Consider the following 22,055-nt stretch of genomic DNA (forward strand, 5'->3'; position numbering starts at 1 on the left):
AAGCCCTTGACGCGGCCGAGCGCTGTCGGCTACAGTTGTTAGCGTGTCTGCCTCGCGTATCGAAAGTCACGTTTGTTTGTTTGTTTGTTTTTTTTTTTGACAAAAAGCCGAGCCGTCGTCTTTCTGGTGACGCAATATTCCGCCGAGCTGATAAGAAAGTCCGATCCCCGGCGTTGTCGTCTTGTCTCGTGTACGTCAAAATGGTTTTCCCTGACAGAAGAGAGCGAGGAATCATTTTCTAAGGTGGAGAGTGCGCAAACATCGTCGCTGACGGGAAGGGAGCGCGAGACGCTTGAGGCCACTTTGGCAGTTTTGGTAATCGGGCCATCTTGCTTATCGTCAGTGCTGAATGGGAAAGTTTTTTTTTTTTTTTTGACTGGAAGACAAAACAAAAGTTGGTTCTTTCGTTTCCTGAGGAAATCTCGCCGAATCCCGACGGCGTCGCTTCCCTGTGGTTGCTATTCTTGTGTTCCGCTTGCAAAAGACGCGATCGTTCGTTTTTTTCCGTCGCAACGGCCAAGTAGCGATTCACCGCATGCCCCAAACATCCCAGGAGACGACACCCCATGTTGTGAAAATCTCATTTAATTCACGTGGGTGTCATTAACATTTCATCAAACCGAGGTTGCTTTTTTTTTTTTTTTGGAAACTTCACGACTGTTGCGATGACCTTAATATTGGATGATTCATTTGACGTTGTCGTCCCAATTAAACTCCGGCGGATCTGTGGGAGACACTTGAAGCATTTCGGCGACAATGAGATGAAACAAATGTCCTTTCTTCTTTGGTTTCCAAATATTACAAAAGGGATGGCTCAATGATTAAGTCTCGGGGAGTGTGCGTGGTAACGGCTGCCTTCAAGTGAGCAAGACTGTCTACTCGCGAGAAATGCAAAATCATGTCATGACCGGAAACGAAACATGAGACATCGCTATAGCAGTCAAATCGTGTACCTCACTTTTGTGCTGCTCGGGGATGACAAAAAGTAAATTCTGCCGTGGCTCCTTTTTGCTTTTTGTCACACTGACACCACGACCTCTATTTTGCCAGACATTTCCGTTAAGATGGAAATCTTCCGAGAGAAGGACGTCCATATCTCACGCGGGGGACGGCTTTAGCCGTAGATCCCCGTCTTGGTGACGATGGCGTGAAGGTTGCGGGACTGCAGATGTCCTGGAGAATAACAATGTTCACCGCTGCAGTATGCAACGCAAAGCCTCGATCCGAATAATGCAACAATACGGGAAACAAATTTGAACTTTTGTGAGGAAATGACAAGATGTACAAATACATCCTTTTTTTTTTTTTTTTTAGCGGATCTGTATGCACGCATTCTTGAGTCTGACGCCAGTCATAATAATGACTGGCCTGACTTCAGTTTTCACGCAGCGTGGGTTCATTTCCGGCTCATAAAGAGTGGCGTACAATTGTAACGTTGCATGTCTACATGTGTTTCTCCCCCGTTTGCATTCACGTTAAAAGGTTGTCACGCCGCAACGTCAACGGCGTTTTCCATTCTGTGTTAGCATGAAGCTAGCTGACTGCTGGTTTTAACTTCTGGCATGAAACAGTTTCAATCTCCTTTTTTGAAGAATTCTTCACAAGGTGTCAAACTGCTGCGTATTGTGAAGCGAGTTGAGCTCACTGCTGCCATTCATCCACGGATGATCTGAGCTGCACATCCTCACTAGGGTCGCGGGTCATCACAGGCGCCCAGCCCACCTGACCGGCCGAAAGGCGGGGCACAAACTTAACTGGCCGCCACCTGATTGCAGCCACATATTAAGAAACCACCGTTTGGACTCGCATTGACACCTACGTACAATTTAGAGTCTTCTGTTGACCTCTCACGCATGTTTTTGGAATGTGGGAAGAAATCAGAGCACCTGGGGAGGATGCATGAAAGGGGAGCCGTGCAAAGCCCGGACCTCGGAACCGTGAGGCGGATGTGTGAGCCAATCGGCCCTCGTGCTGCTGCCGCCGCCTCCACCGAAAATAAATAAAATCAGCCGAATTACGACTCCATCTCATAAAATTGGCAAGTCGGCTGTCGCATCTCTTCTAAGGGCTAAGCCTTGACTTTTAACAAGCGGCTGAGTAGTTTAAAGCGCTGACAAACAGTGCGTTAATACGATTCTGACGGTGAGGATGTCTCCTCAAAGCAAGGCAGTGCAGCGTGGAGCCCGCATGACACCCTCAGGCGGTAACGAAGGCCACGGCTCGACGGCTGCTGAACTGCAGCAGACGAGAGAGCGGCCGCTCCCGCCTCCGCCGGCCTCGTCCACGTTTTTATGCCCGTGTTGTTCCGACCAAGAACCGCACCGAGGTGCCCGCTGTACGTGCGAGGAGTTGCCAGGCTAACAGGGTCTAACGGATGACGGAGACGACGATCAAAAGTCTGGACTAGTGCGATTCTGTCAGACCTGGATAAACCGGCGAGGACAGGTCGCCGCGCCGAAAAGCACGATTAGCTGCTCAGCGGCGGAACCTTTCATTCGGGTCCTTATCTTTGACGAACGTGCTCTTTGTCAGCGTTATCTGGAATGTTGCACTTATGAAGTGTCACAACAATTCTTCCATTTGAATACAATCCGCGCGCTGGAAGGTGTCACATTCAGCAACAATGGCGTCGGGTCCGCGTGCGTCTCCAGCTCTTTGCCCGTACAAGCCTCTCGCTTCTCCCCCTATAAAACGTCAGCTTTTATGGACGCAGACAAATGAGGTTTTTGAGAGGCGGACGGCAGACCCAATCCTTCGGCCCCTTCAGAATCCCCTGACCTCATTAAAAGCTGGCATCAATGCTTCTCGTCCCTCGGAATTAACGTGACGTGTTTACAGAGGCTGTTCCGGTTATTACACATACGTAACATGAGCCGTCTGCGTTGTTTTCGTGGGTGTCGTCGCGCGCACCCGCCTAATCAAACAGTTTAGCCGAGTTCTTGCGACGCATCTGCATTAATTAATACGATTCCCTGCGACTGCCGGTCTTTGTGGAAATGTTCATTAATATTTCGGATGCACTCGGTGCAAGTTAAAGGTCATTTTATTTGTATTTTCGGGAGGAGTGCCATAAATTGCACGGAATATCCTTTCAGGGATCTTCTGTTTTTCCCCATTCATATCATCTTTTAAGTGAACTCGTCTGTTGATCCTGATGGCGAAATGCCCGTACAATTTACTTTGGCGCTTCAGAGAGCACAATTTGTCAGGAATGGCGTCGCCTTTTGACACCGGCTTCGATTTCTTTCGTTAGCGCAATCGCGCAGCGTAATTGATGGATTTGTGAGCAGGCAAGTGATCATATCATTTAGATTGTTTTTTTTTTTTTTTTTTTTTTGCTGCAGAAGCTCTCCGTTGCCGTTCACTAAATACATTTCATGCTCCGCTTTCCCCTCGTCGCGTCACGACATTTTAAAAAGTCGCAGGGAATTGCCCGCTTGACTTCTCGGCCACTTCCTGTGCGCCTCTTAAGTTTGCTAGCGAGTGCGAACAACGAATTTGTGCAAAGAAAGCAGCAGTCTGCTGGTTGCGGGTGTCGTCGGCTGTGCGTCCGGGGGGCAGGGGGGGGATTTCCGTCATACCCTCTGACCTCGAAGGTAGCAGATACAGGTCACGTCACCCCTCGTGGGAAGCCTCCAAATTGAACCCGGCTTGCGTCTTCCATCTCTTCTCGTCCTTCCTCTGGTGTGTCGTTTCCTTCACACGTTCGCTGCGCTGTCAAGCCGTTCCGGCGTACATGCGACGATTTTGACATTTTCCTCTCAGTTGCCCCGTCAGGCCTTTTCTGCGCGAAGAGAGATGGTTTTCACCCGTCCGCCGCTTATCGTCATTCAGGTCACAGGTCAGCTGGAACCGACTCTGGGTGCCCCCTGAACCGGTCGCAGGGCGACGTACAAAACAAACAACCTTCGGCACTCGGGCGCAAGTGAGAGGTTGAGAAGGCGCAGGTGAAAACTCCCAACAGTCCTTTGTGAATACTGATTTGAACTCATTTGCAATGCTTACTCTCTAAAAAAAATATATATACACAAAAAAAATAAAATAAAAAAGCGTCTTGTGGATTTAATTGAGGCACAAGAGCATTAACTTGTCTTGATTCCCCAAATAATATGATCATGCAAATTGGACAAATATGGAAACTAAACTTCAGCCTTCAGTGTGCACAAAAAAACATCACACAAAACGTATAAAAGAAGGAAGGAAAATTTAGCACGGCGCCAAGAGAAGACAAAAAAACAACATCAAAAATGGAAAAAGATTGCAAACAAAATTAATGCCAGCTTTGCTCTTGTCACTTGTACCCCGCCGGAATACAAAACCAGCGGTTCGACATCCTGTCGCAAGTGTCAGGAGATTGCAGCTTACAAGAAAGCCACTGCTAAGCTATATTACTTCATTTTGAATTATGCATTATGTTACTTCAGATAGCATATTGCTCGGGAGAAGTGCTGGATTGTATTGTTCAGCCAGTGCGCTTAATGCCGGGCGACTGCGATCAAAGTTTTCAAGTAGACATCACCGCTGCACAAGGGGGGGGGGGGGGGGGGGTGAAATGGATTTCATTCTAAAACGTGTATTTCATTCATGTGAAAGTGCTGCCTGTACTTATTTAAAAGGTAAAATCCTATTTGAGGAGTATTTTTTTTTTTTTTTTTCAGCGGGCGGCTGGTCAGCGCGTCTGCCGACAGTTCTGAGGTTGTGGGGGGGTTCAAATCCCGCCCCCGCCCGTGTGGAGTTTGCGTGTTCCCCTCGTGCCCGCGTGGCTTTTCTCCGGGTACTCCGCTTTCCTCGCACAGCCCCAAAACACTCCCATTAGTTGGCGACCAGTTCAGGGCGTGCCAGCCTCCTGCCCGAAGATCGCTCCAGTTGGGCCCGGCGCCCTCATGATCCTTTATGAGGATAAGCGACTCTGAAAATAGACGGATGGATGATGCCTGCCCACCTGCAGCTTCATCTCAGTTGAACTCTGTGTGGGAAATGGCCAATAAAATTGTCCCTTTAGTCTCAGCTCAGTTCACAACTTTGGACGACTTTTCGTATTTTTCGTTTTTTTTTTTCCCAAAACACTTTTTGTAACTGGGCATTTGTTGGGCTCCACTGGTTCTCCCGTCTCGTGTTTCGCCAACAACAGTTCTAGCCCGCAGAAGGACGTCACGTGTCTTCTTCTTATTTTGGTTTGCGGCAGTGAAAGCGAGGAGAGTGGCCTTCGATCTTTCCTCTCGGGAAAAACTGACGGAGATTTGTTGGTGACTCGGAGGAGCAAATAATCCCCGCGCGGTACCGGCGATCCGATGTCGAATGAGGCTTGGTCTCCGTCCGGACTGAGGCGGGTTCTCTTTTTGTGGAAATCCCTTTGACTGTTCTTTGGTTCTTGCGATTCATTCAATCTCGCCGACCTTCCCCATCCTGGCTTTCTTTGGGCCGTCGCATTTCATCTTTTGTCCCGTCCGTCTGACTCTTTGCGTGCTTGTCTCCGATCTTTAAACGTCCTTGAGAACGAGAAGCCAGCAAGAACGGCAGACCGTGATCCTCCGTTGGCATTTTTGGACTGCAGCCCATCACGCCCCCCCCACCCCCGATGTGAGTGGGAAGTGCCTTAAAACGATTCTACAAACTGGGAAGAAGCCTCGGATGGACCTCAGATATAAACTACCGTCGGTATTTATTTTGGTGCGTCGTGGTGAAAAGGTTTGTCAAAGGGGAATGCTACACTATCGTACTGCAAGCATCCATCCATTTTCTGAGCTGCTCGTCCTCACGAGGGTCACGGGAGTGCTGGAGCCCATCCCAGCTGTCATCGGGGCAGGAGGCGGGCCACTCTTAACTGGCCTAAATGAAGGAGGCAGGCTCTGCATCTCGCACATCTGTGACTCTTGTAAGGAATTGTTCCCATTCACTGAATGTCTCGTTCTTATAAGTTTGTTTGTTCTTTTTGTTGTGAAGGTCGTACCAGGGCGGCACCGACTGCCGAAGACAAATTCCTTCCGTGTTGTTACATATTTGGCCATTAAAGCCCTTTCTGATTCCAATTAATGCAAGTTTTTGGGATGAGGGAGGAAACGGGAGTGCCCAGAATTAAACCAAAACACAAAAACGCAGGCACGGGCAGAACGTGCAAATCCCGCAACAGGTGGGGCCGGGATTTGAACCCCAGTCTTCACAAATGTGAGGCCAATCCCGTTATATCCAACACAAGTGGTGTTACGAATATGCTAGACTTACAAAGCAATGTGGTAATCGAATGTAGGGAGAGTTTCCGGTTCAAACAAAATATTTTAAAAATATGTTAAAACTGTCTGTATCACCCGGCAGTAGAATATTTGTTTAGTTTTAATTTGAATGATTGTTTTACAATCGGGCACAGCTATTTGTAGACGCCCACACGGGGGCCCTCGGGGACGTATCGCAGCCTGGCGCAAATTTGACTGTCTTCGTTTCTCGGGCGGATTATTTGACTCTGGTTAGCAACAAAATTAAAAAGCAGGAATTGGAACCAAGTCGCTACTTTAGATCAAGGATAAAATGATATCACGGTGGTGTGTGTCCTATATGCGGATGGCTGCATGGCTGAAATGAATATATTGCCCCTCAAATGTTTAAAAACCATTTTTTTTTTAATTATGCTTATAGCTTGCAGTGGTTTTCAATTGTACCGCATCAACGATAAGAGCTTTGTCTCCCACCACGACAAACCACAAGCCCAATATTTTGTGAAACTGAAGGCTTTTTCTGCCTTTTTCGATTTGATCTCCATAGATAATGAAGGCTTTCACAATTTTCCGGCCGACTGTTTGCGTTACAGCTTCTCATTTTGTTAGCATTCAAAAGTTAGCATCCCCCCCCCCCCCCCTTGCAATTTGTCCATTTAGTCTGCACTGTCACGCTTTCTTTTAATAAGACGTCCTTGAGGCCTTTGGTGTCAGTGTACGAAGCCCCGTCCGTTCCTTGTGCAGATGTTTAGACCTCAGTTTGAAAAGAATGAGCAAGATCCAGGACCGGGCAAATTCTCCAAACCTTTGGCGCTCCCATCCAGTCACAGAACACGGCCGCTCCCCGTGGGTTTTCTTTTAACCGTTGATTGAAGTGATGAGAAACGTGAATGACTTTGTGCTCTTTTGCAATTGTTCCCCGGTCTAAAATGTACCTTTTGCCGCTGCAAATCTCGCCCGTGTTTAGCGGAGCCAATAAAAATTGAGCTCCAAACGGTTTTCAGCGAAGAATGAATTATACCGAGTACACACTGAAAGCGGAGTCGGGTGTTTATTGGATTGCGCTCAGCGCCGCGTGTTGATTATATTCTGCACTCGTGCATTTTCTGGCTTCCGAGAGACGTCGGCCCGGCATATTTTGAGACGCTTTCTGTCAGCCGACGGTCTTGGATGCAGAATGTGAACTCTGTGAAGATTGGATATTGTGACCAAATTGCGTCATTGCTAAACCTTTATGGATTAAAAAAAAATGAAAGTCTACGCGCAACAACAGGACTGCACCGAATTCGGCCCGGTGGAAGAGTGATTAACATGTTTAGCTACCAGTTCCGAGGGTTTGAATTCTGGACCGAAAGACTCTTCCTGTGCTTCTTCGGTCATCGAAGACCTTCATGGTTACTGACGACTTGCAGGACTGCTGACCTAAAAGATACCCAGTCCAGTACTTCAAAACCAAACGATGCCTTTTCAAAGTGATCTCGTAGCGTTTGCTGTGTTCAGCGCGCAAAAAGACTTGAGATTCGTGAGCCGTCCCGACGGGGAACGTCGAGGGGACCCGTTTTGTGACGACGGACCTGCGGAAGATTCTGGAAGGATCCTTCCAGGAGTCCCTGAAGGCTGGGGGAAACTTTGTTGTACACCGGGGAGGTGGGGGAACTTGTCGTTTGGATTTGAAGTGATCCCGATCTTGGAACGTTTCTGACACAACTGGGATGGGAGCTCCAGAGAGCTGATAATGGTTCCACTCGCTCGCGGTACAAAGAGGCGCTTTGATGTTGATTTTTGGTGAAAGACGCTTTCCCTCTGACTGGTTGAGGGGCCAGAAATCCCGTAATAACCTCCCCTCCCCTCCTCGACGAAGTCTGTCCTTTAGCAGTACCTTGAAGGGCCATTGAAATTCCGCTTGGGCTTTTTGAAATCTCACTTGATGAGGCAACACGGATCCACGGTGGCTTTTCTCTTCTCCCACCTCTGGATAGTTTTCAAAGTACTGTTTAGATGCTATAAGTAGAAAGGATAGAATGCGCTTTGATGGGATCCAACAGCCCAAATTCTTGGAAATCTCTTTTGGGCCGGCTCTACGATGCGCCGCGTTTCCCCCTTGAGACGCTCGAGCGTCGCAACCCTCGGATGACATAACGTGTAACCAATTTTGTGTTAACGCAAACATTTATTCACGGAGACAAACACAGTCCGCACATACATTTTCTCTAGCGTCATATTTGTGTTGAGAAATTGTTGTCTTGATCAGCCATCCAAGGAGTGATTAATGCATATGATTTTTGCACGGTGGTTCCAGACTGGCAATATAATGACATTTTTCGCCTGCCGGTTTTCTGTTATCTTGGGCGATAATTGGGCTTTACTATCAAGTTAGCAACACACGCGTCTTTTATGGAATAGGTTTGATAAGCCGCTAATTCCTCCGGTCCCCCCCCCCCTTTTTTTTTTTTTTTTAATTTTCACCACGACTACAAAAGTCCCCAGACGACGCTCGGACCGCTCCAACTAATTGAGAAGCGTCCGGTCGCGCATCTGCAGCGCCAAACATTGCGCAATCCTTTCTAGCGCTCGGTGTTTGACGCCTCTTTTTTTTTTTTTTTTTTTGTGTTGACACACAGTGGAGCATTTTCTTTGCGTCCGCTCACTCGTTTGACCTTCAACAAAGCCGTTTTCTGTGTCGAGTTTCCAAGTATCAAGTATAAGGTGCGGATTGATCAAAAGAGGAAACGATAGGTTCCAGGAAGTCTTTCCGCAAGGCTCGCGTCTCCGTTGCCATTCGCGTAGCGTTTGGGCTTAGGTCAATATCATATTAGCGCCGCCATTGCATTTTCCATCGCCCCCCCATGAATAATGTAAACGGCAGCTATGCCCACGTATAAATACTGGCCATTATCACCCCCGCATCCTTCGTGTTGATGGTTTTCCCGCAGCGATTTGATTAACCTTATTGTCTGTGCTCCGGCCAGGCGGGTGACCTGAAGTTGTTGCCGCAAGAGGTAAAAACCCTTTCATTGGAGAGAGAGAGAGAGAGAGAGAGAGAGACCTTCCCGTGACCTTGTGGGAGACAATCAATGGCCTTTATCTCCCCCAATGCATAATATATCCCACGGACATCCGTGTAATGTATTGACCCGCGCCGCCAACATTTATCAACTGGACTCGCCGGCTAAATAATTTAGCTTTCGAGCTCAGACCGTACTTAGTCAGCGGCGCCCGGACAAAGTTAGGGAGCCCGTTTTCCGAGTTAGATTGATGCGCTCCGCAGAGAGAAAAAGCGCAGTGGCTGGTGCAACTTTGCAACTTTTTCTCGTTGTTGCTCTCTGGTGTGCCACACCGGGGGTCGGGAACCTTTTTGCCTCAGAGGGCCGTAAATGCCAAAATGTAATTTCAAAAGAGCCGTGCCATATTTAAAAAAAAAAAAAATAAGTCCAGGTGTATTTGAGCATCGATGTAGAAGCCAAACTTTTAGAGGACAATAAGCCTGAATTCTTTTTAATAACATTGTTACGCAGTTCTTACCATGAATGTGATTTCTGGTGCTGCCTGGTTTTGCTGATGACTTTAGTCTTTCATGTATCATTAAACGAAGCTTCATGCAGGCGTTGGGACTTCCATCCGTTCATCGTGAACGTAATTCAATTTGATTTGCCATCACGACGCTACCATGGTGAACAATTCTTGCCGAGAATAGCACGTCTTTTATTCGTTTGATGATCTTTATCCAAAAAGCTGTCGTAAAGTTCATGTATATTTCATAAGAAAAATGTTGATTTCATGCTGTGATGTTTTAAAAGAAAAACCATCAGAGTGCCTGCCACCTCTTGACCTTTGAGGATCATTCAGTTTCTATGCGGAGTGAGTGCTCTGTTCCTTGGTCGAGGATTTTTGACGTGCCTCTGGTGAAAATATGGCCACGGTGAACATTAAATCTGAGAACAACTCATACCTACGCTGAATGTGTTCCAAAACATTTGGACCTTGGGAAACTTTCGTCTTTGCATATATTGTATGTTCATAGATATTAGGTTGAGGTCACAATTATATTTTATCTGAAAAGTCGACGTAAACGAGTGATCGTTTGATACGGCCATGGCTGTCTTAGCATAAATAAGCTAGCTACCTGTACTTTGCAAAATGGCGCACAGTGTATTGTATATTTTTCTGTGTCTTTCAGTCACATTTATCAATTCATTTACCGCAAGAGACCTCCATAAAAGGAAGAAAGAAGGCCCTTTGTACGGAGTTTCTTTGGAAGTTCGCTGGCTGTCGAGCTTCACATGGTAACGTGTCGCACGAATGCTTTGGCCTCCATCTGTGAATGGCTCTCCAGTCTTGCCAAAAACTGTACAACCCTACCCTCCCATCTTTTTTTTTTTTTTCTTTGAGCGATCGTTTGCACAATTACTTTTTGCGTTGGACCCTTCATCGACTGCTACGGTGAACTACGGCAACTCCTCTGGGACAAACTGTCTCCGCTCATTTGGGTTGCGAGCTGTCGGTTCCCGACCCCTGTGCTACACGTACTAGCCTACCTCCAAAGCCAACCTCTCCTTTTGCAGGTTGACTCTCATAACTAATGTGGACGTATATTAGAAGCAGAATCCCTTTTAGATTAGGAGAATATGTTTTACGGCAGTCCTTCGCACATTACACTCATTTCGGCTGCTCAAGAGCACATTTATCCCCGTCCTAGCCAGTTATTTCCCCTGAAATTGCCACAGGGCCCCGGAGTCGTCGGCCCTTGAATCAACACAACGGCTTTAATCGCTCTGGTCGGCAGATAACATTTGCTTTCATTTACACGCGCGGGCTATAGATTGTTTTTGCTAAAACTGTTCGTGTCAGGTGAAACGACGACAGCTCACTCGAATAATTGAAGGAAAAATACACTCGTTGGTTTTAAACGCCGGGCACTTTTTGTTTGTTTGTTTTTTTTCTCATTGTGAGTGTTTTGAATCTCAGAGGAGATTAATTTGGAAGCATCTCGGAAAGAAAAAGATCATTATACACGCTTTCAAAAGCATCTCATTTCTAAACAACAACGGAATTTTCAATTCCTTGAAGAAAGGAGGCCAGTAAATTAAAATTGGATTCCTCTTTGATCCCACTCTTCACACGTGTGTTTTAAGGCTTTAACGCTTACCTTAAGGATATTTACGGGCCGTATTAATCAGAAATTGATGTTGCAGATGACACTGAGCGCAGCAACAGCAGATTGCCTTTCAGCCAGCGGAACGAAGGGAATCCCGCTCAGGCCGGTTCCCGACGCAAACTTCCCGAGAACTGAATCCCATTCCAGAAAGAATGCGGCGTGACAAAAGGAACGCGGTATCGATAACCTCGAGAGGCAGAGGCAAAAACAAAGGCACCGGACGATTCCAAATGTGTACGTATTATTTCTGTAAACGTTTACTTGCGTACTCTGCTATTTGGTGGCCTTGGCTTTGAAGAGCAAAGTTCCTTATAATTGAGAAAAAGGTCCCTCGACTCCGAAAAATGATTTTCAGTTGGCTGAGTACAAATCCACACTGACTTGCGTTTCTTTGTTTGAAAGGTGACGTCGGCCTCGTGGTTTTCAAACTAAAGCCGTAACTCGGAAATGTCTTCAAGAATCCTGACTTCGGGAAGACGACGTATCGTGCGCCATCATTCATATTTGAACTGAACGTACAGTTTTGAAGAGTATTCGGCGTGTGCGTGTGTGTTTTTTGATTAATAGATCGCAACGTGCAATCCGATCTAATCAACATCTAATTGATGTGATGCATTTGTACGGTACATGCTCTGCATGCTGTAATTAATGGCATATTGATGGAACAGTCACATAAATCAAGGAAAATGCTCAAATGTGCATAGACATATTATGCCATAATTCCTCCTGTTGGGAATGAATGATTATTTTCATCAGAGTAATCAGCAGCAGGAGACAACGCCCCCCTCCCCCATCCCGAAAGTTTTTATTTTACAACAAAATCATTTCCAAGCAATAAACGGTTTTTATCAGGGTAAGGGCCTTCCAAATGACACTCTAATTTCCGATCGGCCGATATTGAGCATTTTATTCTTGTCGGCTGATCGGCTCCAAAGTCATAATTCGCCGATCCGACGGCCATCTGACTGCTAATGAAGTTGTTTAAAAAATCGGCGTTGTGGGACTTACGACTCGTAATGCTTGAATCTGACGACCGTAACACGTTTGCGCGATTGCGCTACGTCGGACGATCTTGTAATCTGATACCCGCGCATCCAGTCTTTTACAATCACTGGGCTTGATCTTGTCAAGTCAAACGTTACTGGATACACTCGTTTCCATGGCTACATCAACAACAATCAATCGCCTCGTGTGTATTTTCTAAGAAGAAAAATGGTCAAAAAACCTGTGCCGGTGGTCACCGGTGCCCAGGAGAGGATCGCTTCGAGTATGCTGACGTAGGTCAATATGACGTCACTTGGAAGCAGCCAACAAAACATTATGTAGCCTAGCAAGCTATCGCTAGCAATAACGGTTGTACCGGCGTTCTGTCGAATCATGCGCTAACGTTTTGGTCTGTGTGGAGTAATTTAATTACAAAAAAGTCATTTAAGTACAGTCAGTTCACACTTCTTATTAATGTTGGTTTGACCTGGCTGATTTAAAAAAAAAAAAAAAAAAAAAGATTAAGATATATTTAAAGACACTCAGTATACAGTACACAAATATTTACAGTGAATGGCAAAGTCATTTCAATCTTGTCTTGGGATCGGATCGGAATTTTTTTTTTTTTGAAACTCGCTGATGGATTTATTGACCAGCTAGTTCAGCCTTAGCATTCAGTGAAATTCATTCATTCATTCATTCATTCACCGCCTTGGCGAGCAGAGTTCGTGTTGCTGGTCGCGGGAAATTTTTTGTTATTGTGCGTCCTCGTTTTTATCACAACGCTGACGCGCACACACTCTGTTTATACTTTACATTTACAGTACGTACTCGGTCGGGTGTCAGGTGTTGAAACCCGTCCGACAGTTAGCCATCGGAATTGTTTTCCAATTGAGATTTCACGGACAAGATGGGCGAGACCCTCTTCCGCGCCCACCCTTTGAAAATCGAGTCGCGGGGATGGCAGTAAACGCTTTAATCCCAGCTGGCGTCCACGGCGCCGAATGTGTTAATAAAAGCGAGGCTCCAACAATGTCTCGATGTATTCTGGAATCCTTCCTCTTTGTTTCCGAAGATTGCCTCCGCATTTTTTAAGCCCGCGATTACATGTAAATTCCGGTGAAAGCCGAAAAGATATCCGGCACCGGAAAGGAAAAGCTAATGCCTGCATTTGTACAAGTAAAGAGTGACATTCCGTCGCAGATTGTCTTGGCCCTATGCGTGGAAAAGCATCAAAGCTGGATGTACATTGTCACTGCATAATGAACTACATTGGGCTCTATCTGGCAGAGCCCTAAACCTGTTAGCACGACATGCTCACTGCTGCCGGTTTGCTGACGTGAAGGCTTTCCCGGGGACTGAGCGGGACTGCCAATAGCGTCTGCCGGCGTAGAAAGCAGACGAGCGTCAGATTGGACGCGATGCTATAAATACCCCCCGTCAGGCTTCCATCAAATCGGTCCTGCTCACTAAAAGGCCAACGCTAGTGTTTAGGGTATTTTTCACGCACACGTCCTTAGAGGTCCGCAAGCGCCGGAAAGGTCAGCGTCACGCTCGATAGCGCCTGTGCGCTGATGTTTATCGGGATGGGTGTCGCAGATAAAAACCATCATCGGTATTAATTATCCACGATCGCGTCGTCTAACTGCTGCTGCGGTCGTGCTGCGTAACATTTTTCGACAAGTAATGTACATGTACTTCTTTTATGTCCAGATCGTGCGCAGTTTAAGAGACATTTTGTCTCTTAAATGGTTTATTCTTTCAGGTTTTCCTTCCCCACGCTTATATGTACTCCAAACTTTTTGAGTACTTCATGTTGCCATTGTTATGTTTTGATTTGTGTCCTAGCTGTCTACAAATGTCTCACTCCTTGTTCCGGAATTGGGGATCGCCTTATTTAAAACGCAAACATTCCTTCCCCGAAGCCGGATCGTACCGGCCTGTGCCGATCGTAATGAAGTTTCCTGGGAACGGACGATAATCCTGCCGTTGCTTCCCCCGAAATCAGTGAGCCGTGTCGTCTAGATAGCGATGTGCCGCTTGCGGACTGGGAGCTAGATTTGCCATCTCGCACCCCCTGCGGTTGCTAGCGCCGCTGAGATGCAGCTATGTAAACGAAAAAGGTTGTGGCTGTGAAACATCCACAGATAACCTTTAAAAAAAAAAAACATGACAAGGACCGGTGTTCTCACGCTGCTAGAAAATATTCAGGTAAAAAAAAAAATCTCAACAAGGAAGCTAAATTTCAGGGGCGGCGAAGGCAGCCGCTGAAAAGGGATGTTCAACAAGCAGGTTAAAAAAAAAAAAAACCCGACGTAGCTATCGTGGTACCTTGACATCGTAGTTATCTGACTTACAAGTTTTTCGAGATATGAACTGATATATCATTTTCTTTTTCTTTGATGTGAACAAAAGTTCAAGGTAAGTGCTCTCTGATGACGGCAGATCTTCAAGAGAGGCTTCAAGCTCTTTCATGCTACTCCCAGTTGAGGTTTGCGCTGAAAGCAAAGATAAACGACCAAAATGGCACATTCTGTGTTTAAACCAACCTCGCGCCATTTCTTTCATTTCTTCCAGTCCATTTATTTTAATGCTAGCTCGCAATGCAAAACAAAATAGACGGGCTAACAAATAGAATCGCTCTAGCCCTTTAAGCTACAGATATCCATCCATCAGTTTTTCTGAGCCGCTTATCATCACGCGTTGTCGCGGGAATGCTGTACCCAATCCCAGCTATCTTCGGGCTGGAGGCGGGGTAGACGCTGAACTTGTTGCCAGCCAATCGCAGTTCAGCGCTACATCCGTAAGAGCAACTTAAAAAGTCTACTATGAAAAGCAGAATCCATTTATCAACAACAGTCGAAAATGCTGCCAGCTTTTCTGGGCCCGAGCTCATCTGAGATGGACTGACGCGATGTGTTTCTGTGGTCTGACGAGTCCATCTTTCAAATTGGTTTTGGGGTTTTGTGGACGTCGTGTCCTCCGGGCCAGAGAGGAAAAGTTATGGACGCCACGTTCAAAAGCCAGCGTCTGTGATGCCATGGAGCTGTTTTAGTGCCAGCGGCATGGGTACCTTACACATCTGTGAAGGCACCATTTCGTGGTTTTGGAGAAACATATGCTGCCATCCAAGCAAAGTCTTTTTCACGGACGGCCCTGCTTATTTCAGCTGGACAATGCCAAACTACATTTTGTACGTGTTACAACAGTGTGGCTTTGTAGTAAAAGAGTGCGGGTACTTGACAGGTCTGCCCGCAGTTCGGAGCTGTCTCTCATTGAAAATGTTTGGCGCATTATGAAGCATCAAATATGTCAACAGAGACCCCGGACCGTTGAACGACTGAAGCTGTACATCAAGGAAGAATGGGAAAGAATTCCACTCGACCAAGCTTCAACAATTTGTGTTGTCAGTTCCCGAAAGTTTATTGAATATGACTAAAAGAAAAGGTGATGTAAAACTGTGGTAAACATTTTGGGAACCTGTTGAAGCCATAAAATCCAAAGTTAATGATTGTTTGCTAAAAACTGTTTGAACGGTACATTGTCTTTGCAGCGTGTCCAGTTAAATATAGGTTGGACATAATGTACTAATCACTTTTTATTTGTTTAACGCAACGTCCCGACTTCTTTGGCTTTGGGTTTGTAAGTGAAGCGGAGAAAACGGCGTAAACATCTGCGACACACACCACGTTGCCACGTTTGTGTTTTTCTGATCTGTATCAATCTGTTCATATCACCGCCAGTGGTGCTGTCGTGTAAAATCATCACAAATTGCACGTTGCCATAGATATGTATTTCCTGAAGGTCACGAATGCGTAACGCCCGCCCGTCTTTAGCACTTTTCCTGCTGATGGTCGGAGTCGGAATGAGGTAAATAAAGTCGGGGTGAAATAGAGGCTGGAGTAGAGATGATGAAGTTTGGGTGTCATTGTTAAGCTGAGCTGCAAGCGTGTCCCAAAGGACATTTCGACTTTAAATCCAAACGAAGAACAAACGGAGGGGCCAACGTTAATCCCGCATCCTCGGGCAAATATTACGCAAAAGGCTAAAACGTATACACGGGGAAGGCTGCGCACGGGAGAAAGTTGGATTATTCAAAGTCTGCGAGGCGAGGGTGTACGTCGCCTCGGGGTGAGTCACTTTGGCTTTTTTTTTTGAATAAACGCCGTTATCAGGGTCGTAGAAATATTTGGGATGACCGTTTCAACGTTGTCCATCGCTGTTTTTGTGAAGAACAATAAAAAAAAAACAGTAATGTGAAGCCGTGATTACGGCTATATCGATTAATTATGTTTTGGTGCCGGCAATTCCGAATGTACTGTCACGACCCGTCGGAACGGAGGTCAGGCCCAAATGCAGGAGCACACGGGAGACGCGGAGGTAATTTGGGGAAAACGTTTATTATTCAATGGTCGGGGATCGGACAGGCAGTCGGCTACAGCAGCGCTAGTTGGGGACGTCGGGGGTAGAGAGCAGGTCAGCGGGCAGGCGGGAGAACCATCAAGGAAGGCAGAAGTGTCAAAGGAGTCAGTCTTACGGGGTCGGTCGATACGCGCAGAGATACGGGGGTGCCGGAACGGGGCACGAACCTCAACGATCTGGCGGAGGACCGGTCGTCACCGGGCGTAATCAGTTGAAACGAGGTGACCGATTGGCTGGCCACGCCCAGCCTGGGCAGGATGCCGGGAGCGTGACGTACGACGCGAGAGGTTTATGGATACGCATGCGGTCGTTAGTGTTGTGTTGCTTGATAGCTCGAGAAATGTTCTCGTTTGGTCAATTTTTCTTGACGTGCCAAGATGTGTTTTTTGTCGTCGTCGTCGTCTTTGGCCGTCCTGATTCCGGCGAGCCGATTAAGAGCCAAAGTCAAATTGAATCCAGAAAAGGAGGATTTTCACCGGCAAGATAAGGCGCCAGATATGCCTTCATCATCATTTGCTCTTGATTAGAAAATCAATGGCCTTTGATGGCGGAGTGCACGTCTGCCATCGGAGTTAAGAGTGCGACAATGACAATGCGGACGGGAGGAAAATTGGCCTTTTAAGCAGCTGCCGTCGCTTTGTTGTTTGAGGCCCAAGCGTGACTTTTTCTTGGGCTTTCTCTGCAAACTTTGTGAGCGGGGGAAGCTCGGAAAGCCGCAGGAAGTTTTTCCATTTGGCGGGGCCGGCAGACTTTCACAGTATTACCTTGATTTGTGGAACCGATGGGGGAAATGTGCTTGTCAATCAATTCTCTGGTAGCTTTTTTTTTTGGGGGGGGGGGGGTTTTCTCAGGGAGAGAAAATCTTGGATTGTGTTCACCGGTTTACCTGTCGTACTCTTTAAATACAGAAATTATAACACGGCAGTGACGCTTTTACTTCCATTTTTTTTTTTTGCTTGTGTTGATACAAAAGCTGAAACTAAACATTTACCTCTCTCCAAATTAAAAACAAAAAAACGTGGCGCAACGACTGCAATATGCTGTATTATATTCCTCCTTAGACTGATTCAGACTCAAACGCACGGTCGGTCCGCGGTCGGGTTCTTCTCCTTTTTGACACAAGATGAGGAAACGTCGCTCGTTTGAATTCATGTGCCGCCGAGGCTGATTTCCAAGCGTGGCTCAGCATCTTTCCTTCAGTCCTCTTTGCCTTTGGGCAAGCTGTGTTGTACTTGTCGGCTTTCTACCAGCTCTGCATATTGATCACGGCTCATCAGCAGCAATTCCCCTTGCGGGGACGGGGGGGGTTCAAGTCCGGTTGGCGTTAACGGTTTTAGGATACGACATTGATATACACACTGTACACGTTTCATGCGTACTTAACGGGGGAAGTGAGAGAATTGTGACGAACTGAAATAAAACGGCAGTCTTTATGATTCGACGGAGGAAGAAAAAGTAACTTTTGGCTTTTCCGTGTCGCGAACCACCTTCAGGATTTTTTCGGGTGGATTTCCTTGTTTCCAAAGATTTTCGGGGTAATTGCTCATGAAAGCTGACGGCGGACTTGTTGGTGACTTTTCTTTCTCGTTTTTACCACGTCAGTGGAGTCAGGATCCGGGTTTCGAAGGTCCAAAAGAAGACATTCGCAAAGATCTCCTTTCCAATTGTCGATCGTCATCACCAATCGTCTTTTCCCACATGTCGCAGACCAAACCAGTCATTGAATCATCATTAAGTTGCGTCTCGTTTTGAAAAAGCGGAGGGAATAATCGAAAGAATCAATATCCGATTCATCACTTGTTCATCCAATATACTGTAATAATACGAGGCGGCGTTGGCCTCACAGTTCCGAGGACCCGGGTTCGATCCCGGACCCGCCCGTGCCTGCGTGGCTTTTTCTCCGGTTTCCTCCCACATCCCAAAAACAGGCAACGTTCATTGGACGCTCTAAATTGCCCCGAGGTGTGATTGTGAGTGCGGCTGTTTGTCTCTATGTGCCCTGCGATTGGCTGGCGACCAATCCAGGGTATGCCCCGCCTCTGACCCGATGACAGCTGCGATAGACTCCAGCACTCCCCGTGACCCTCGTGAGGATACGCGGCTAAGATGGATGGATAATACTACTAAGCGACAGATTAGTGGCTGATTAAAATAAGAATTATCTGGAGTTATTTACGTGGCGTGCAGTGGAATGTTCCACTTCCTGGAGGAGAAGTCGGAAAATGTTTCAAATGGATCTTTTCAGCACGCGCGTGGCTCTTCTGTAAACGCTGAAGGAGTTTTAGCCACGACTCGTCGGAGGTGATTTTACACGGAATACGAGCCTCATTTTAAGAGAATTATGTACGCGGCATCTTGGGCGACGTGCGCGGTTGTTGAAAGTGAAGCCGCAGCTTATTGTGGCTGGTGAATGGCCACATCAATCACAGCGCGCTGATATGACCCATAAGCGGGCCGTTTCCTGTTGTTCCCTTGAGATTAGATTAGTGATTGAGTACTGACGAAGAGCGGACCACCTCCGTGGGAGCTGCTCCGCTACCTTGACCGATTAAAGTCACTTCAGCACTTCTCGGTTTAACGTCGGCCCATAAAATGTTTGGCGACGTTATTTGCGTCCGGCCTGCTCAAATGCAAAGTTTATCCAGGCGTAGATGTCTTTCTCTTGGGTGGAACTGAAATCTATAAATGTTGGACTGCTGATCGCCAAGAATGTTTTTCTCCTCATCCTTGGTTAACGCTTTCACTGCCAGCCATTTTCAAATCCGAGTTCCCCGCGCTGACGGCGGTTTTAGACCGTTTTTTTTTTTTTTGGTTTTTTTTTCCCCCCAAGACCCGTGGAATGTTACCTTCGGTGACAATGCGAGCACTGCATCTACCAAAAGAAAGAGCAGACTCTCTTCTTTCACGAGAGAAGAAGTCGCTGTCTCGCTTTTTCTCTTCTTTAGTAATCGGCAGGAATACAAGAGTTGAATACGGAACAGTGACTCTTTTGCTAATATTTTGGGCTTTTGGGAAGAAACTTCAACATGTAAACAAAAACATGGTGGCAAAATGGGTTTTGATGTCAAAATAATTGTTTAGTCATCGATGTACCAGGGTGGAGCAGCTGTACCGCGTTGCCCTCACAGTTCTGAGGACCCGGTTTTAATCTCGGATCCACCTGTGTGGGGTTTGCGTGGCTTTTTTCCCCGGCACTCGCGTTTCCTCCCACATCCCAAAAACACGCGACATTCATTGGACACTCTAAATTGCCCCGTCGGTGTCATTGTGAGTGCAGCTGTTTGTCCTCATGTGCCCTGCGATTGGCCGGCGACCGGTTCAGGGTGTTTCCACCCCGCCTCCTGCCCGCTGACAGCCGGGATGGACTCCAGCACGACCCTCGTGAGGATAAGCCGCTGAGAAAATGGATGGACGGATGTACAAGTCCTAAATTCGCCGTGACCAATGGCGTCTCTCCAGGCTGACATTGAACCCGCCACGTGTATCGGCATGTAAAATAATACAATAATTCCGTGTTCGGAAATTAACATTTCTGTGCAAAATATTTCAAAGTTCAGGTCATTGTACCCAAGTTAAACCCGTTCAGTCGATAATGAGTAATAGTAGTTCCTAATTCCAAATTTTGAAGCGAGTTCACCGTTCCCACACGATGAATACGTTTGGCTTTTCATTTTTTGAAATGAAAACGGGACTTTTGTCCTCAGTGCGCACGCAAAACATGCCAGATTGTCTGAGCGACGACATTTTGATCATTTCACGTTTCTCGCTGATCTTGCTGACTCCAACGTAATTTATCGATTACCACAAAAAATCACGTTATCACAATACGTGATCTTTTTAGTCCACTTCTTACTTCCCGAAAAGCATCGAGATAAAGACAAGGAAAATGTTTTGGAGCTGTCGACAGGGAGGAAAGCCCGTTACGTCACATCCACCTGCCAAAATTGATGCACTTTACCCTTTCATGTACCTGCCAGCCGTCGTTTCTCCGCTTTGAGTGTTCGTCTTCCAAATTCACGGCGGTGACACTCCTGCAAATTCTTCTGAATGACAAAACATTTACAAATGCGGTCAGCGGGTGCCTGGTCGTGACAGTCTTTCTGTTTTGTATGCACGCACGTCATAGTTAGCAGCAGATTTTTGGTGTAGCCCGCATCCCGCATCCCGCCATCCTTTTGCCTGGTGGCTCTCCTTTCGCAATCCATGCCGCAAACTGCGCCCACAGCGGGCCGGTGTGTTCCACTCCGGCGGCCCTGCTGTGCAAAGGTAATGATTTGGGGGGAGAAAATGGGAGGGGGCTACTTGTTGGCATGACACGATGCACATGCAGCCGCTATCTCGCAACGCAAGAAGAACGTGCGCACACGTCTTGTGTTGGGCGTTGTTCTTCTGAAGTTGACATTTAGCCCATGGAAATGTTAGAAGATTCGAAACTGGCGAGAGTCCGGGCACCACATTTAATTTTTGTCATTTTGGGGGGATATATTGCACTTGTCAGTCGTTTTATGCAACATTTCAGTATTTTTGTTCAAGATGCTATTTCAGTAGCCTCCTTACTTTAGTTTTAATTCAACTATTATTGGTTGTGTGATCTAAATAATAATCGCAATGGCAGCACGGTGGGTCAGCTGGTAAAGCGTCGGCCTCACAGTTCTGAGGGTCCCGGGTTCGATCCCGGCCCCGCCTGTGTGGAGTTTGCATGTTCTCCCCGCGCCTACGTGAGTTTCCTCCGGGCACTCGCCACATTCCCAAAACGTGCAACATGAATTAACCCTTCTAAATTGCCCCGAGGTGTGATTGTGTGTGCGGCTGTTTGTCCCGATGTGCCCTGCGATTGGCTGGCGACCAGTTCAGGGTGTACCCTGCCCTCCTGCACGTTGACAGCTGAGATAGGATCCAGCACTCCCCGCGACCTTCGTGAGGATAAGCAGGGAAGAAAATGGATGGATGGATTTCATTTGTGCAATATTTCTCAAAAGTCAGTGAAAAATGGGAAAATGTTTTACTGCATTTCGTCAGCTCACGTTCATCAACCCGCCAGGTCGGCCAATGATTTAACGCGACGCGGTCACGTGACCGTTTCCAAAGTGACCCGGTCAAAACGACACAAAAGTCTGCGCCTGCCTGCCCAAACTCAAAAAGTTCTGTTGATTGAAGAGAATTTGCCTTCCATGTATGATTGTTTGTGATTTTTAAATCCTCACGTGATGGTCAGGCAGCTTTTTGTGTTTTTGCGCCTTTCGTAACTGTGCTGTATCCCGGCAGCGTTCTCGGACCGTAGAAAA

At 46.9% G+C, this 22,055-nt stretch overlaps 1 protein-coding gene across 14 annotated transcripts in view; it reads left to right on the top strand.

Annotated features, from left to right (window-relative positions):
• The window catches only part of LOC133515207 (uncharacterized), a 101,313-nt gene that overhangs the window by 23,493 nt on the left and 55,765 nt on the right, over positions 1 to 22,055 (top strand). For 5 of the 14 annotated variants that reach the window (XM_061847496.1, XM_061847515.1, XM_061847537.1 and 2 more), the window contains one exon: positions 10,387 to 10,492. The exons of 6 other annotated variants lie outside the window; for them this stretch is intronic. In XM_061847496.1, the coding sequence (XP_061703480.1) occupies positions 10,387 to 10,492 (106 nt within the window). Of the gene's footprint in view, positions 1 to 1,050; positions 1,239 to 10,386; positions 10,493 to 11,401; positions 11,550 to 15,667; positions 15,766 to 22,055 lie in introns of those variants that run through there. 3 more of the 14 variants (XM_061847509.1, XR_009798992.1, XM_061847547.1) reach the window with 3 other exon arrangements.

This window comes from Syngnathoides biaculeatus, chromosome 2 (assembly GCF_019802595.1).
Source record: "Syngnathoides biaculeatus isolate LvHL_M chromosome 2, ASM1980259v1, whole genome shotgun sequence".
NCBI classification, from domain to species: Eukaryota; Metazoa; Chordata; class Actinopteri; order Syngnathiformes; family Syngnathidae; genus Syngnathoides; species Syngnathoides biaculeatus.